At 36.0% G+C, this 18,317-nt stretch overlaps 2 protein-coding genes across 2 annotated transcripts; both read left to right on the forward strand.

Annotated features, from left to right (window-relative positions):
* The first annotated feature begins 1,038 nt into the window (after positions 1-1,038).
* Positions 1,039-2,569, forward strand: LOC126726040 (putative RNA-binding protein involved in heterochromatin assembly). Its single transcript, XM_050431148.1, has 2 exons — positions 1,039-1,492; positions 1,650-2,569. Exons 1-2 carry the CDS (start codon positions 1,090-1,092, stop codon positions 2,375-2,377), a joined length of 1,131 nt encoding a protein of 376 aa, XP_050287105.1. The 5' UTR covers positions 1,039-1,089; the 3' UTR covers positions 2,378-2,569.
* A 10,979-nt stretch (positions 2,570-13,548) lies between these two features.
* On the forward strand, positions 13,549-15,342 carry LOC126713842 (uncharacterized). Its single transcript, XM_050413726.1, has 2 exons — positions 13,549-14,215; positions 14,386-15,342. Exons 1-2 carry the CDS (start codon positions 13,612-13,614, stop codon positions 15,120-15,122), a joined length of 1,341 nt encoding a protein of 446 aa, XP_050269683.1. The 5' UTR covers positions 13,549-13,611; the 3' UTR covers positions 15,123-15,342.
* The last annotated feature ends 2,975 nt before the right edge of the window (positions 15,343-18,317 follow it).

The raw sequence follows: 18,317 nt of genomic DNA on the forward strand, positions 1-18,317 counted from the left end.
ATCCACTAAATTTCAGCCTTTCAGGGGAAAATTATTGTTTTAATTTCTAGACTCTCAAGTGTCAATTAAGAAAAATTATTAGGTCTTTTAAGAGGATGTCACATTTGCATAAGGGGCATTTTTTTTTTTTATCAGTTAGGACTTAGGAGGACCACTTTAGTAGTCCTTCTAGTGGACTTAATAATTTCTAATTATTAGGTTAATTATTAGCTCCACCAGGAAGACTGCTGAAGTGGTCATTCCAATCAATGATGTCACATTTAGCAAGTGATGTCACATTCAGCAGTCATCTTATGAACCTAATAATTTCTAGAAATTATTAGATCCATTAAGAGAACTAATGAAGTGGACCTTCCAATCAATGAAACAATATCACATATGTAAATGTGTGAGTTAACTTCCTAATTAGGGCAAAAAATAAAAAAAATTACCAAGTGATGCCACCTTTGCATAAGGGGCATATTTTTATTATTTGGGAGGACCACTTCAGTAGTCTTATTGAAGTGGTCTCCCAATTAATAAAACAATATCTTATATACAAATGTGTGAGTTAGCTTCTTAATCAGCACAAAAAATAAAAAATAAAATGAAATCCTTAATAAAAGAAAAAAATATCCATAAAGAAGTCACCCTAAGTAGCTTTATTTGAATGTGGCTAAAACTAAAAGAAGACATTTAATGGTGAAAATTTGTTGAGGAAAATCCATTTAACTAAAAATAGCATTAGAATTTGCATAATATTTTTTCTCCTTCCAAAGACCATTTGCGTCGCCTACACTTTCTTGCTCGATAAAAATTGTGGAAGTCATTTATATCAAAAGCTTAAGCAAACGCAAACCTTTTTAAGTTTTGTAAGGGACTTCTTACAAAAAAAGATGGTACAAAACTATATTGTCAAAGCAAGGAATCTTAAGAATTTATGTTAAGAGGAAAATCGACCTGAATTAAGGCGAACTCAAAGGCATAGTGCCCACCTGGACAGCCCTTTTTAAAGGCCCCTTCGCACCCTACCCTTTACATATCTCTCTTCCATTCTCGTATCAACATAAAATCATCTGAAGGAGAAGAAAAATACACGACTTAATTGCAATGGATAAGAGAAAGTCATGCATTTTGATGGCTTTCTTTATTCTATTGCTATCCATGGACGCCATCTTTGTCCAGGCTGCAGGCAATAGTAATGCCAACAATAGCAATGGCAATGGAAATGGCAACAACAACAATGGTAATGGCAATGGCAATGGAAATGGCAACAACAACAATAACAATGGCAAGGGCAATGGCAATGTTGACAACAACAGCAAAGAAGATTATGACGTGTTATCACCAGAGTCTGATGGAAAGGAACGAGCTAAATGCAAAGCAAATGGAGCTTGTTACGCCAAAACTCTTACATGTCCAAATGAATGCCCACAGAGGAAGCCCAAACAGAACAAAAAGAAGAAGGGATGCTATGTTGACTGTAGTAGCAAATGTGAAGCCACTTGCAAATGTAAGCTAGCTAACATCCTTTATTAACAACTTCTTTATTTGAATTTGTGATGAACAAGTTTAAATTTTAATTTGTATCTCTATTGCTGATGCTGAGAGCTATATAGATACATGAAGATGTGTTGAATTTGAACTAATGTGGACTCATTATTTGACAGATAGAAAGGCCAACTGTAATGGATACGGCTCCCTCTGCTATGATCCTCGGTTTGTTGGTGGAGATGGTGTAATGTTTTACTTTCATGGAGCAAAGGGAGGAAACTTTGCTGTTGTTTCAGATGAGAACCTCCAAATCAATGCCCATTTCATTGGAACTCGACCAATAGGAAGGACTCGCGACTTTACATGGGTCCAAGCTTTGGCTATAATGTTTGAAAGTCACACCCTTGTCATTGCAGCAAAGAGAGTAACACATTGGGATGATAATGTTGATGCTCTCACTGTAAGGTGGGATGGTGAATCAATTAACATCCCTACTGATGGAGAGGCTGAATGGAGGACCAATGGTGAAGAAAGAGAAGTGGTAGTGGAAAGAACCGATGATGCTAACAGTGTAAGAGTTAGAGTTGCTGGGCTGGCTGAAATGGACATTAGGGTGACACCTATTGGAGAAAAAGAAAACAAAGTTCACAATTACCAGTTACCCTCTGATGATGCCTTTGCTCACTTGGAGACACAATTCAGGTTTTTCAATCTAACAGATCTTGTTGAGGGAGTGTTAGGCAAGACATACAGGCCTGACTATGTTAACCCTGTCAAGATTGGAGTTCCAATGCCAATGATGGGTGGGGAGGACAAGTACCAGACTCCATCCCTCTATTCACCTCTTTGCAAAGCTTGCAAATTTCAGCGGCAGTATGGGTTTGGTGAAGTTGCTCAATACTAATTATAGTCAAGAATGATAAACATGAAGTTTGCTCAGAACCAATGAGATTCAAGAAAAGTAAACTTTGTTCTTTAGCCAATGAGTTAGAACGTGTATCTTGTTTTGACTCATCAGCTTTGTATTTGATTAAGAAAACAACAATAAGGGCACCAAAGTTATGTCCAACTCAATAAAGATGAATATTGCTAATTATGAGGTTTTTTCTATATAAAAATTATATGTGAAAATCCCTTATATCTTCTATTGTGATCTGGTTATATAGTACTCTGGTTAATTCAATAGATTATTGCTAAATGAAATCAATAGATAATTTTTTTTTTTTCAAAAATATACTATCTATCTATAAAAATTTGGATCGAGTTCCATTTTAAACCCCGAACTTTGAAAAAATTATTATTTTAGACTTCAAAAAATTCTAAATGTTCCAAGTTAGTTCTTTTGTAGTCTTACTGTTATAAACCCAATCACTCAAATAACAATTTCTTTCTGTTCTGTATTTATTTTCCTGCCACTTCATCCTCTCTTGAGTAGCTATCAAGTTTTTCCTAAGCAAGGCCAGAATCTACTGTCTTGTCCTCAAATGGGAACCCACAACATCTACTTTGGTGGTGCCTGGAATGCAAATATGTAATCTAGTAGCCTTGGGAGAGGGACACAATACACTTCTTTAAAGGGAGTAATTTGGTGGCTGTATGATAATTGGTGTTAATCCAAAACTCAGTCAGTCTTAACCACTCCACCCATTCTTTGGACCTATCACCTGCAAATGATGTTAGATAGTGCTTTAAGCTTTTATTCACTATCTTAGTTTGCCCATCATTTTGGGGTGATATGAAAATGACTTGTCAAGTTCCACACATTGCAGCCTCATCAGTTTTTCCCAGAAGGCTACAGTAAAGACAGGGTCTATGTCACTCACTTGGTGAGCCTATCTACTACCACCAAGATCACATCATGTCTGTGAGATTTAGGCAATTCTTCTACAAAATCCATACTAATGTGAAACAATGACACGGTGGGAATTGTTAGTGGCTGTAGTAAACCCAGAAGGGCTACAAGTCGTTCATTCTCTAGCAGACCTCACTTCTCTAATATGCTTCCTTAAATAGTTTTTCCTTCCCAATCAGTAAAAGTACCTAGAATGGCTACGTACCTAGATGGCTATTGTGAATATATGCTACAAACACTAAAGGCTTAAGATTGCACTTAGGTCTTAAAAGCACCCTCCCTTTGTAGAGTAGCAGGCCTAAAAACACCCTCACATTTGAATTTGGATTTGAATTGGGTGCACCTGGTGCAATTACCCCCTCAAACTATTTTTACCACATTTACTTTTTAAATCTAACTTTTAAAAATTTTCTCACTTTTTTTATTTAATGGTTGAGATTAAAAGTTGTTTTTTTCAACTCTTAATCTTAGCCATTAATAACTATTGCATCAAGTCTCAATCACTTACATTCCACTATGACTTGCTTGGAGAAGTCAAATAAGGCCAGGATTAAGGAGTTTGCCACTCTTGTTTTAAGGTAGTGAAATGCATCCTCAGCTGGTAAGGTTAATCAAGTGAAAATAGAAGATTTTCTCATACAAGCCTTTGACTAGGATTTCTTGATATATAGGTTGACTCTTGGGATGTTTCCTTATTTTTTTTCCAACAATCAGTTGTTACCATAATGGGGCTTAGATGCAGAGCATAACTAATTAACTATCTCCATTATGACAATTATTCTTGGTGTGTAATTTTAAATTTCCATAACTTGGCATTCCCTTAGCTTAGGTTGTATTTGGTTTGGTTGTCTTTGATCGGACTTTTTCTTACTTGGGTTCTAAAAGCTCGAATTTGTGTGAAAACACAAGAGTTGTTTAGACCTCCAAATTAAAATTACGGCTTGGTTAATTTTACTCCAACTTAAACTAAGTGCAGAATAGAGTAAATGCAAACGAACAAACAATATAACACATCGATGTGTTATTGAAGAAGAAACCGAAGAACTAGGCAAAAAACCTCTATGCCGCCCTCCAAGCGGTAAATCGATCCATTAGAGAATGAGTTGGAGTATACGAATAACAAAAGACCCTCCAAGCCTAGTCTATCCCATGTACTTGAGCCCTCCAAACTCCTACTACTAACTAACTTGACGAAGCCTTGTCTTTTCTAGCTCTCCAGATCACGCAATTTAGCCCGATTGCATCCACCAAACAAGTGGCTTCTTCCAATACTTCCCAGTAGCACTAAAACCTCACCTTACACTCAGAATGGGTGTGGTAAGTGTTTGAGCTATCAACCTCTCAAGGATTTAGATATGGAGAGGTAGGAGTTGAGGAAAACCACAATGGATTGTGTAGGGGATTGTGGGTATGACAATTTCTCACTCTCAAGGGTAATGGTTAGGGTTTTCTCTCTAAAAAGCACACTCCTTTCAATATGTGGGTAATGTGGGTATCTATAGCGTAGGTAGAGACATGGTGTATCAGATATGACAAAATAGCAAAGCAGAATGTTTTGCGAGTATCTCGCGGGAAGGCCTTACCTGGGAAACACTTGCGAGAACCAGCTGTCACCATTTGTCATGACTCTTCACATTCCAGTCATGTGCTGAGCACATGGCTTCACTTCGTGGGAAGTTTTCTCGCGAGCTACCTGCGAAAACTCCTTTGATCTTTAATGAGTCTTGTGTCTTCACACTCTCTCACACACACAACCTATACAAAGAAATCTCACATAAAATACATGGTACAATCAAATTTGGCATGGAATTAAAGCCAACACAAATTAGTTATAAATCACAACTTTACAGGCTCCTTAGCTGGGTCGGTCTATATTATTATTGGGTCATGCAATGACTTGATATTTATAATTCTTTTTCTACTTAGGGTATGTTATTATTTTCTATATCAGGTGAGGTTAGTGAACGAAAGAGAAATGTTCAAATGAGAACTTGGATTTGAAAGAGTCAAAATTATAAAGAAAAAAAAAGAGTATGGTATCGCGACTATTTTCACAACTTTGTCACAATTTATCCACGTAGCTACTTGTAAGTAATGAAATTGTGGACCCACTGATTTTTTCCACCAATTACAACTTGCCACGTAGGCGAGTTGTGGCTAAAATTGTAAAATTGTTGTGGGAGTAGACTTCCTATAAATTAGATTAAAAAGAAAGAAAAAAGAAAAGTGGAAAAGAAGAAGGATTCAAAGAGCTTGGGCCTAAACTCAAACACAAGGAAAGGGCCCATGACTAATACCCAAATCCAAACCCAAACAAAGACAAAAATTGTTAGTAATGCCTTCACCCAATCCCCAAGGCCTAAACCCAACCTAAGTAGTACTCCATAATTCATACACAAACCGGAGCCCAATGACTCAAAAAACTAATAAATCCATCAACAACGCTGAAAATCCACTAAAGCTGTCTACTATTCAACCGAGGCTTAAGTTGTGTTTGGAAACTTGTGTTTGGATTTGAAATTAATAGATTTGAAATCAATCCATTGATTTTAAGAGTTATTCAAATCTAAGCATTTTAAAGGTTTAAAATGCTTGGTGGATTAATCAAATCCAAATCCTTGACATTTTTTAAACTTCTCAAACAAGTTATTTGGATTTTAATCACCCATGTACAGCATTGTGGTACCCAGACCCATTTGGGGCTTGTGTTTTGACTCAATAGTGTGGCCCATGACCCCAGCCCGAACCCACAAAAGCCATGGGCCCAAGCTTCGTATTGCTCAGAAGCCTAAAGAATAGACAGTCTACATTAGCACACACCTTGTTTTGCCACTTGGTCCTTGCTCGGCGAACCATTCCCGAGCAAGAAGAAATACATTTGGATACACCATCCCTTGTATGCCCGGCAGTGCCTTGGGGAATATCATTGCCGAGCATATCTACTGGAGTAGGAACCAGTTCCAAGGCCACTCTCACCACACCCCACTCCCACCTAAACACCCACTTACAATTAACAATATTGGACCTCCTAATGCACTAACTTTGAAAGCAATTATAATCCCTCCACTAATGCTTGGCTATAAATATGAGAAGCTAAAGGAGGAAAGGGGGTTGGAAGGCTGGCAAAGAAACAGAGAATAGAGTGAGGTGAGTAATCCACAGAGAGAGAGAGAGAGAGAGAGAGAGAGAGAGAGAGAGAGAGAGAGATAGTTTTGGTGAGTCTGTGCTGAGAACAACCCAACATAGGAAATCCAAGCCCACTTTACAAACAGATTGTGAGCCCAAGTGAGGCAAAACCCAATAGTCTCATTTTTGGCGTGCACAACCCAAATTCAAATCCAAATACCTAAATCATGTCATCCAAACATACCAAAAGTAAGGATTTTTTTTTTTTTTTGGGGGGGGAAACAAACATACCAAAAGTTAAAAGTGAAAACATAAAAAAAAAAAAAAAAAAAATTGTTGTTCTTCTAAAACATCCACTTGATATTTCCTTTTTGTTTAGTTTAGACGTAGCTGAAACCCTTTATCTATATGATTGAAACATTAGCTCTACTTATGTATCTTCTTTTGCTTAGTTTTTGAATGATATCCTTTTTTTACCAAAAAATAAAGAAAGAGATCAAGCCAAACAGATAGAGAAAATTTTTGTTTGTTTTTTAAATTCATTTTTTACTTAGTTGCATGTCATTTTCACATAGACTTACTACTTTTTCTCTACAACTCATAGTCTGTCACATGGATAGTCTAGTTTGTGGTACAGAATTTTTACCGAGACTTGGAGAAAAGTGCTTTTTATCTCAGTTAAAACTTATTTTAAAAATTTATCTTTTAACTTTTTTGAAAATAAAATATTTTTTAGCTTTTTTTTTTTTTCCCCACACATTTAACTAAAGCAAAAAAAAAAAAGTTGTGTTTGGTTCTACATTCACCCGTAGTTGCGAACTTTGTTTTCTTTTTCAGTATTTAAAATCTAAAATTCATGCGGTAAAATCTATATTCTGAAACTTCAGAATTTAAAATCTAAACACCTCTAAAATTCAGGGTAAAATTGAATTCTGAAATTTCAGGGTGTAAAATTCAAATATCTTCAAACTTTAGTGGTGTAATTTGCAATTTAACCTAAAAATTAAACTCCAAATTATATATTTTGATAAATACTAGGAAAATAAACTACTACTAAAAATTGCATGATACTCGATAGTACACTAAATTTTGTGTTTTTTAAGTTGTTGATATTTAATATGTTGTTTTGAAGCCCGTTCTTAGATGATTGCCATGGTCCTTGTGATAAAGAAAGAATGTCTTATATCTTAATCATCGCTGATCGCTGCACTGATTATGGAGTTGATTGGTCATGGTCAACCTTATTGCCTTCCTTTAGGTTGAAATTTTGTAGGGGCAAAGGTTTTCAGTGAATTAGAAGAGAAGGAATACGGTGCAATCCAATAGGACGGGACTTGCAGCTCCTTGTAAATGGGACACATCTTGTAAAAGGAATCTATATCTATATATTATGCACAGAAATGTTGATGAATGCCTATTTATTAATGAACCAATTTGAGGAAGTTTCTATGAAAAAAATAAAATAAGCTATTAATATTTTGACTATTTTTTTTTTTTTCATAAAAAATGAGTCAAAACTTCCTTAAAATAGTTTGTTAGTAATTACTTTAAAGATATTCGTTAATATGATTTATTTATATATACTATAAAATCAAAGTGTTTGACTATTTTTTGACCTCTTGAGAGTGTAGTACTTCAGCTTTGTAGCCTTCACAATTTTATAGTTCATTTTCATTTTTTAAAGAAAATAAATTTTTAGGTTTTTTATTTTTTATTTTAGTTTATGTTACATATAATGAAAACACAAAATACAAATTCCTATTAAATGTATTAAGTAAGATATTGCTGTTCATTTTTTTCAGGTTAATTCTAATTGAATGCCAATTGCTGTGATTAAAAACAAGTTCATAGTGTCGGTTTACCATGTGGCCTGTATTCATTGGATTGATTTATGACGTGGATCCCACCTCCCATGTGACCAACACCATGAGGTTGAGGGCGGCGCACGTGTGGTTGCATCAACTATGTGGTTGATTCAGCAAAAAAAAAACTATGTGGTTGACTTTGACTAGTTGTCTTTAGGTGCTTAGAGCATTCACATCAGCTCTTGGATAATTGTGTATAAATGTGTAAAATACACATTTTAACCATTTTTACACATTTTGAAGCAAAAAACACACTACATCAGTCCATCTAAAATCATGCATAATCATCTAAAATTTTCAACGAGCTATAGTACCCGTGTAAATTTACACGGGCACTGTAGCATGTGTATTTAGTTTTTTATTAATTTTCGTTCGCATCAATTTTTCTCTCTCTTCTCCGTGCACAACGACCTCAACTCCTCATCTTCTTTTCCTCAAATGCACACAAACACATCCTCACAGAAAAATCAACACACAAATATACTTGCTAAAAAAAAAAAATCTTTTCCTCAGATGCACACAAACACGTCCTCATAGAAAAACCAACACAGAGATATACTTGCTAAAAAAAAAAAAAAAAAAAACCCAAACGGAAAAACAAACAAACCCAAACGGAAAAACAAAAAAGAGATAGATTGGTGCTTAAAAACCAACACAGAGATATACTTGCTAAAAAAAAAAAAAAAAAAAAAAAAAAAAAACCCAAATGGAAAAACAAACAAACCCAAACAGAAAAACAAAAAAGAGACAGATCGGTGCTTATCGGAACGATCGGAGCTCGTGGGTCTCACTTGATCGGAGCTCGTGGGTATGGGTCTTGATCGGAGCTTGGAGCTATGGATCGGTGCAGCTGTGGATCAATGCTTGTGATCGAAGCTGTGGATCGGTGATCGAAGTTGTGGATCGGTGATCGAAGCTGTGGATCGGTGATCGGAGCTGTGGATCGGTGATTGGAGCTGTGGATCGATGCTTGTGATCGGAGCTGTGGATCGGTGATCGGAGCTGTGATGATGTGGATTGGTTTGTGACCGAGAGGGAGAGACCGGGTATGGAGAGATAGAAGAGAGAGAGAGAGAGAAATCAGAAAATATGATAGAGAGAGAGAGAGCGTGTATAAAAACGGGTGAGGTGAGAGAAATAATAAAATAATTAAAAAAATTGATTATTTAAATAAGAGAGGTGATAGAATAGATGAACTGATGTGGGTGTTTTGTAAAAGTGATAGTGTAAAATAGAAAAAGTAGGTTTTTGGTGTAAAATAGACGGAATCTTTTAGACGAGCTGATATGAATGCTCTTATATCCTCATACATAAAGCTGCTTTTTTCTTTTTTTAATGTTAAGGATGTCTAGAGCTTTTGGACTGTTTATCATTTCTCCAAGGGTGTGAAGTTCCTTCATTCTTTACACATTAGTTAAAAACAAAGATGAATCATTTGAAAGTGGCCCCGACGCCGACATGTATGTAAAATGTTTTGAACTGAAAACTTGTTGAAATTCTATATCCTTTGTATAATTCTAATGTTGTGGAAATTATAAGAAAACAAATATGTTACTTTCTAAATAAAAAGAAACTAAATTTGTTAGGTTTTGAATGAAAACTTAGAATCCACAAGAGGTTCTTTCAATCCATAAAGTGATAGGTTCCTGGAATCAACTAGAGAGAAGTAATAGACAAAAGTCTAAAATTTTATTAATCAGATAACAGAATTACCTTGGAGGCTACAACTCATTTAAATAGTAAAATAAAACCTAGGGCAACTAGGAAAATATCCAAAAAACTCTATTCATTCTAATCACGAAATTAGGTGGTAAAATTTTAATTTTTTCCAAAAACAGCAAAATTGAGATAATTATGGAAATTAAAATTACAGTCTCTAATACTTTATTTGTTTTGATGTTAATATTTTCTAAAAAATGAGTCATTTTTCAAAATATATTATCTATAAAACTATCTCATTTTTTTTTAATTTTATTATTTATTTTTTATATTTGGTAGCAACTTAATATAAGTTGGAAAACGATCTTATAACTTCCTTTATTTGTTTTCTAAAAGAAATTTAGAAATAAGCCATACTCCTTCCATCCCAAATTATGTTTGGTAGGGGTATAATAGGAAACTCAATAAATTAATAACTTTTAAGAGAGATTCAACCATTGGCGTCCGCTCCTAATGATAACTCTTTATTATCAAATTAAGACAACAATTAGTTTTTGGTGTAGACGCGAATTAAACTCCAGATCTCTTATTCAACTATCAGAGACTTTTAATATTAGAAACACGACAAAATTCTGGGACATCCTAAAATGGAATATAGGATCAACAATTTGGGATGTGGCAAATTGGAAAACAAAGGGAGTACTCTTTATGCTGACTGTTGACTATAGATAATTTTCATTTGACTCATTTTCCTGATGCTACCAAATACTAGAAAATGTGGAAAATTATTTTGATACAAAATTTTCCATCGAAATAACGAAGTGTGTCTCAAAACAGATAAGACTTTATTCTAACTTTTAAACTAAAAGTTATTAAGGAAATAAATATTACTAAAAATGGTAAAAAGGTAGATTTTAGGGGCTAAACGATGAAATTTTCCTGGAAAGTAGCCTTGGTCATGCCTAAAGGTGATGAGTTGTGATCCTAGCATCGATTCTCTTTATATCACCAAATTTCATGTAGTTCTGTGACCGTCGTCAATGATTTCTACTAATACCTTTTAATTTTTTAAATTTTTCGCACATTGACTTCTTGTAGTCTCTTTGCTTAAGGAAAGTTTGTGTTGCATGTTCTATATCATATTCCTAAACTTAAACTTGCAATTTGTCACTTTTGATAAAAGACACTTTGCATTGCTCCACAAAATAAAAATCAAAACTAAATCATGATTCATTCTAATCAGCCATGTTTAGTCCAAAGAAAATTAAAGAAAAAAAAATTGCAATTTGCCAAGTTTGATTAGAATATCATGGAATCCAAGTCATTGAACGAAGCATTTTTTTTCCCCAAAATAACTTCCATTTTCAAACAATTTTGTTAGTTAGCATCGTTTCTAAACTATTTAGCAAAATAACATCTCGAGTTTGAAACACTCCTCAAGTTCACTTTAGCAAATCAAGTATCATAGACTCGATTGCTATTAAAATTCACATGAAACTCGAGTATTAAACACTTGATTTCCACAAAAGATACCTAAGACAGTCTCCTTCTTCCTCTTCTCCCTTTGAAAAAAACATCCACGACATCTGAAAAAAAATCAACAACAACCACAGTCGGTGAAACACCTCAATTAGTTCTTCCTCTTCTCCCTCAGAAAAGAAATCCACAACATTTGAAAAAAAAATCCATGATAACCACAGTCGGCGAAATACTGAAACCAAGAGATCAAAACACTGAACCAGCATTCTAGCGACGAACCCACGAACCAGTGTTCCAGGCGGTGAACCCACGAACCTAGCTCGGACTGAACCCATGAACGTGATTCCTTAGGTGAAGGTCATTTTCCTCTGTTTTTCTCTTTTTTATTTGTGCAGACTAGGAATCGAGTGTCTAATACTCGAGTTCCACTAGATATCGATTCCAAAAGCCTCGACTTCGACTAAAATTAACTCCTTTGTACTCGATTTGCTATAGTAAGCTCAAGTTTAATGGACTTGAGATGTTAGTTTCCTAAATAGTTTGGAAAGGATGCTAACTAACAAAATTGTTTGAAAATGGATGCTATTTTGAAAAAAAAATCCTTGAACAAGTCCTAAACTCCAAATCACATGAGTTCTGCGTAATCGGAACTTTAGCAAGTACATTATAAAAAGGTTCTGCTTCCTTTCCTACGGTTTTAAGGTCCATAATTGTAGGTCTCGAGCAAGCTGCATTCAGTTGGGTTATCTGCCCCTTTTCTGCAAATTTTAAAGGCCACTTCAGCTGGTGTCTTTAATTAAAGGATGTCTTCACGCATATCCAAGGCTGTGTTCATATGTAATGTTGCATATCATCCAAGTTATTCTATTAAAAAAAAGATGTATCTTTAACTGTAGGTGACTTCTTTAGTTTGAATTTCAATGCATAATATACACGTTCATATTTGATAGAAATTAGTTTTTTTTTTTTTTTATTTCTAGGCAACCAATTAGATTTCAGTGGAACATTAATTACTATTCTTACTTCTTAAATTCAAAATAGGGGGCATAAATTATCTTGAAAAAATATTCCAAAATGAAATCTCCCCAATTAGTGCTTTATTTGACAATGGCTATAGGAAACATTTTAGGTTAAAAGAAAAATGATATGACCACGTAAACTTAAATAATTTTTGCCACAACTCGCCACATGGAGGGTTATTTTAAAAGTTCCATCATAATTTATTGAGAAGTGCTATGTTCACAACATTTTCACAACAAATAATAGGTGGTAAATTGTTATTGGTTTTAATTTGAAATTATCACTTAAATTACTTTTTAGATTACTAGCAACTACTAGTAACAACCTACTATTTAAAATTTGTTGTGAAAATATTATATGCATAGCATTTCTCTAATATTTCTCATTGCAAAGATCATTTGCATCACTTATTAGTCTCTTTAAGCGATCAAAAGATTGGTGCACTTATTCATTTGTATTCTCATAAGTTCTTTGGAATGCTAATGAAACAGGGCAACAATGTCATCCATAACCATAAGGTTGGGAAAAGTTGGGATTTTCACTTTTCCCTTTTGATCGACAAGTGACTGCTACAAATTGAAAAGGGAAAAGCTTTTGGCTAGCTGCTTTGCTTTTATGTTTTCATATATATATTTTTACAATATTTCATGCAAATTTGCAGCTATAGGAGGACTGAACTTAAACGCAGTTGGTAAAAAGAAAGGCTATTCTTTCCAAACAATTGTGAACTGCATTTTAATAAAGACCTAAATTTTAAGGTTCACGCAAATATGAGGCCTCACTTAAAAATATTGGAAGTTGTACCAGGTCGTTTTTCACATGCTTAAGCAAACACAAACGTTTATCTCTTTTAATTACTTAAAAATTGTCCAAAGGTATACAGTCAAAGCAATAAATCAAACGAAAAAATACTTGTAGAATAGCTGTTTCTCATCTTTTAGTTTATACTTTATAGGAAGAAGAAAATTCACATGAATTATGGCGAACTCCAAGGCCTAGTTCCCACCTTAGCAAGCCCTTTTAAGGCTCCTTGCACCCTGCATTTTCCATATCTCTTCTCCATTCTCACATCAATAGAAAATCAACATAAGGAGAAGAGAAATAAAAACAAAAACAGTGGGATTGAACATCATAGAGATGGGCAAAAGAAAGTTATACATTTTGGTGGCTTTCTTAATTATACTTCTCTCCATGGATGCCATTTTTGCTCAGGGCCAAGGCAATGGCAATGGCAATAACAACAACGGCAATGGTAATGGCAATAACAACAACGGTAACAACAATGGCAATAACAACAATGGCAATGGTAATGGTAATAGCAACAACGGCAATAACAATGGCAACGGTAACAATGGCAATGGCAATGGAAATGGCAATAGTAGCAATGGCAATGGCAGCAGTGGTAGTGGTAACGGCAATGGCAACAATGGCAATAATAATGGTAATGGCAACAATGGTAATGGTAATGGCAACGGCAACAATGGCAATAATAATGGTAATGGCAACAGTGGTAATGGCAATGGGAATGGCAACAAGAATAGTACTGCACCCGCAGATTATGATGTGTTGACACCAACACCAAAAACAGGACAGGAACGAGCCTTTTGCAAAGCTAGAGGAGCTTGTTACGGCAAAACCCTTGTGTGTCCATCTCAATGTGCACAGAGGAAACCCAAGCAAAACAAGAAAAAGAAGGGATGCTATATTGATTGCAGTAGCAAGTGTGAAGCCACTTGCAAGCGTAAGCATTCTTTCTCACTAACTCCTTCTATCTTTATGTTTTTATTACTTGCTTATATTTACAATACATATTGTTAGATTCTAATATGTTTCCATGTCAAATTCTGGGAGCATGCATGAGATGGATAGGATATTGAATATGAATTGACATTCGGTCGTGTTATTTGGCAGATAGAAGAGCAAATTGCAATGGATATGGCTCCATATGCTATGATCCTAGGTTTATTGGTGGGGATGGTGTAATGTTCTACTTCCATGGAGCTAAGGGAGGAGATTTTGCCATTGTTTCAGATGAAAACCTCCAAATTAATGCTCACTTCATCGGAACCCGACCAGAAGGAAGGACTCGTGACTTTACATGGGTCCAAGCCGTGGCCGTCATGTTCGACACTCACAACCTTGTCATTGCAGCAAAGAAAGTCTCACACTGGGATAAAAATTTTGATGCTCTCACTGTAAGGTGGGATGGTGAAGCAGTTAACATCCCCATTGATGGAGAGGCTGAATGGAGGACTAATGGTGAAGAAAGAGAAGTCATTGTGGAAAGAACCGATGATGCTAATAATATAAGAGTTAGTGTTACTGGGTTGGTTCAAATTGACATTAGGGTGAGACCTATTGGAGAAAAGGAAAACCGGGTTCACCACTACCACATACCAGCCAATGATGCTTTTGCTCATTTGGAGACACAGTTCAAGTTTTCCAACTTATCAGATTTTGTTGAAGGAGTGTTAGGCAAGACATACAGGCCTGGCTATGTTAGCCCTGTCAAGATTGGTGTTCCCATGCCATTGATGGGTGGGGAGGACAAATATCATATTCCATCTCTCTATTCACCTCTTTGCAAAGTCTGCAGGTTTCAGAGGCAGCCTGGATTTGGTGCTATAAAAGAAGTTGCTCAGTTCTAATGAGTAATGAGAATCAAGAAATATAAACATTGGTCTTTGTAGGTAAAAACAAATGTGTTAAAACATTTATTTTATTTTGGATCTTCATATTTGTATTTGTTGGAGCATTGTGTTTGCACCAACAGTATTTAATTAAGAATAATAAAATAAGGGCTGAACTGAAAAGTTAGCTCGTGATATAGTCATTTTCAAAGGCTTGTCATATTTGTTTTTGGGAAAATTACGTTTTAAATCCAATGATTTATGGATATAAAAATTAAACTCAGTAGTTTCAAAATAAGAAATTCTATCCTAAATTTCAAAAATTAGCAAATAAAACCCTATAATTTCAAAAGTAATAAATTAAATCCAATGGTAATTTTGGAACAGCCAATCCCTTTACATCTTGGTTTTCGAGTTAGCAGAGCCAACAATTGTTATAAGAGCATTAGCATCTGAGGTTACAAAAAAGTTTTATTTTGCATCCTCAAAAACCTACTTGATCTATTTTACCATTTCATTTTACAACTCCTCACAATTTCTATTTTTACATCTAACTCTTTTTTTTTTTTTTTTTTTTTGAGAAACCTTCCCATCAAGGGAAGGGGATTACGTGATATTGATAATTTCTGAAGAGTAGTATGCATAAGAACATATAGGTAATTCCTCTATCTAAGTACAAAAAGAAGAAGAAAAATTACAACCTGCTCGAGCTAGCCTATAGGCTACTTTGTTTCCCTGTCTTCGAGTATGGTGGAAAATCAAGGACTTGAAGTGGGAAAAAAGGGCCTTTATATTTGAAATTATATGTCCAAAAGGTGTAGTTGAGTAGTCCTCTGAATTCATAGCTCGAATTGCAATTTTAGAATCGCCCTCCAGGATGACATGATCAAACCCGATCTCTAAGGCAAAGATAAGAGCCTTTCTTGCTACCAACACTTCTACTATCACCATGGAAGTGGGTAGAGGAATAACTTGTGTTAGTGCAGCCATTACTAGACCACAGTCGTTGCGGATAATGGTTCCTAAACCTGCTTCATCACACCCCTGGAAAATAGCCTCATCAAAATTGGCTCTGACCCAATCCGTAGGGGGAGGCAACCACTTAGTGATGCTAAGGGTAGGGAGTGGTTTTTGAGGAGTTGTGTTGGCTTGCTGAAATTCTTGAAGAGCATCTCTTGCCATTGAATTTATCAGCTTTAAATCAGCCACATTTTCACCTAATCTTAGTTTATTTTGTCTAGACCATATTTGATATGCTATCATTGCAAACAGGTCAGAGGGATGGGACTTCTCCAAACACAAGTGAAACACATCCAAGAAAGAAGGGCACTCCCTAGCTTCACTCCTCAGCAAACTAAAATGGATAGTCCAAACCTCATTCAGCTTTGGACATGACCAGAGGGCAAGCAGAGTTGATTCTTGAGCTACACCACAAGCCTGGCAAGTGGGATCAGTAAGGACTTTTCGCTTTACCATATTTACTCGAGTTGCTAAGGCATCCGAATTGGCTCGCCACAATAGAGTTTTTATTCTATTGGGAGTCCTCATTTTCCAAAGCTCCTTCCACGAGCTTTTTGGCATGGACCCGGTAGAAGCTCCAACATTTGAGCTCAGCTCATCATTCACTAGGAGTTTATACCTAGCTTTCATCGAATACAGCCCATTCACATTGCTACACCAACACAGCTTGTCTTCAACTTCATTGAGGCTCAGGGGAATTGCTTTGATTAGCTTAGCTTCATGAGCCAAGAAATTATTATCAATTGCCTCATCAATCCAACACCTCCGAACCTTATTAATCAAAATTGATACCTGAGCATCACAGTCAAAGAAAGTTGGAGGAGATTGAATTCTTGGGTATTGTGGGTTAGGAAGCCAATTGTCATTGTAAATTAGGATGTTTTCGTCATTTCCCACCCGCCATTGGGTCCCCTTTTTTATGATCTCTCGGCCTTTAAGGATACTCTTCCAAGCAAAGGAACCCTTATCTTCCTTTGCATAAAAAATAGTGCCCTTTGGGAAAAACTTTGCTTTGAAAAACCTGTGGAAGAGAAAGGACTTATTTTCCAATAATCTCCACACTTGCTTTGCCAACATTGCATCGTTAAATTTCTATAGTTCCTTGAAACCCATGCCATCGCTATCTTTTGGAAGGCAAAGTGTGCTCCACTTTGACCAATGGATCTTCCTTTGGTTTCCACGGTGCCCTCACCAGAATTTACGGATCATCTATTCTATGTCATTGCATAAGGTGATGAAAATTTTGAAGCAGCTCATGGCAAAGGTTGGGATAGTTTGCATCATTGCCTTTAGCAATACTTCTTGCCTAGCTTAGGAGAGAAGCTGTTCTTTTCAACCCTGTAGTTTAGCCCACACCCGCTTTTTGATAAACCTGAGACTTGCCTTCTTATTCCTACCCATGAGGGTAGGGAGATCGAGGTATTTCTCATATTGCTTGACCTTTTGAACCCCTAGTAAGCTTATTTAACTACTGCCTTGAGGCTCTTTCATAGTTGCCTAATATGTCTTGGATCTTGAGGCATTCAGTAGTTGAGGATCTGCAGAAGAGCAAACTGTCGTTGGCAAAGAAGAGGTGAGTTAGCCGAGGACCCTTCTTGCAAATGGAAACCCCTCCGATTTGTCCAGAGTCCGCAGAGTGTTGGAGAAGGCTATGGAGACCTTCAGTGCAGAAAAGGAAGAGGTAGGGGGAGAGCGGATCTCCTTGTCTAATGCCTCTAGTGGGATGGACAATTGGAGAGGGTTCGCCATTAATAAGGATCGAGTAACTAACTGTTGAGATACATTCCATCATTAAGGCCACCACTTGTCTGCAAAACCCATGCCCTTCATTATTAGCTCCAAATACTTCCATTCAACCCAGTCATATGCCTTGTTCATATCTAACTTCAAGGTCATGAAACTTGACTTGCCTGATTGGTGATGCTTCATATGGTGTAGAGTTTCAAAAGCCATCAGTATGTTGTCTGTGATTACCCTACCTGCCTGAAAGGCACTTTGGTTTTCTGATACTACTAATGGGAGGATACTCTTGAGTTTATTTGCAAGCACCTTAGACACCACCATATAAATCACACTACGTAAGCTTATAGGACGGAATTAAAGCAATATGTGTAAGGTTTATTTCTCTTGGAATCCTACAGTTTTGCAAACAGTCTAATATAGCAGGGCAAACATCATCACCCATAGTATTCC

Source organism: Quercus robur, chromosome 1 (assembly GCF_932294415.1).
Source record: "Quercus robur chromosome 1, dhQueRobu3.1, whole genome shotgun sequence".
NCBI lineage: Eukaryota > Viridiplantae > Streptophyta > Magnoliopsida > Fagales > Fagaceae > Quercus > Quercus robur.

What these genes read in the sequence shown, in the direction of transcription:
- LOC126713842 (XM_050413726.1), top strand. Translation starts at nt 13,612, where the DNA reads ATGGGCAAAAGAAAGTTATACATTTTGGTGGCTTTCTTAATTATACTT. An exon ending in GTGTGAAGCCACTTGCAAGC is followed by an intron (nt 14,216 to 14,385) that starts GTAAGCATTCTT and finishes GTTATTTGGCAG; the next exon opens with ATAGAAGAGCAAATTGCAAT.
- LOC126726040 (XM_050431148.1), top strand. Translation starts at nt 1,090, where the DNA reads ATGGATAAGAGAAAGTCATGCATTTTGATGGCTTTCTTTATTCTATTG. An exon ending in ATGTGAAGCCACTTGCAAAT is followed by an intron (nt 1,493 to 1,649) that starts GTAAGCTAGCTA and finishes ATTATTTGACAG; the next exon opens with ATAGAAAGGCCAACTGTAAT.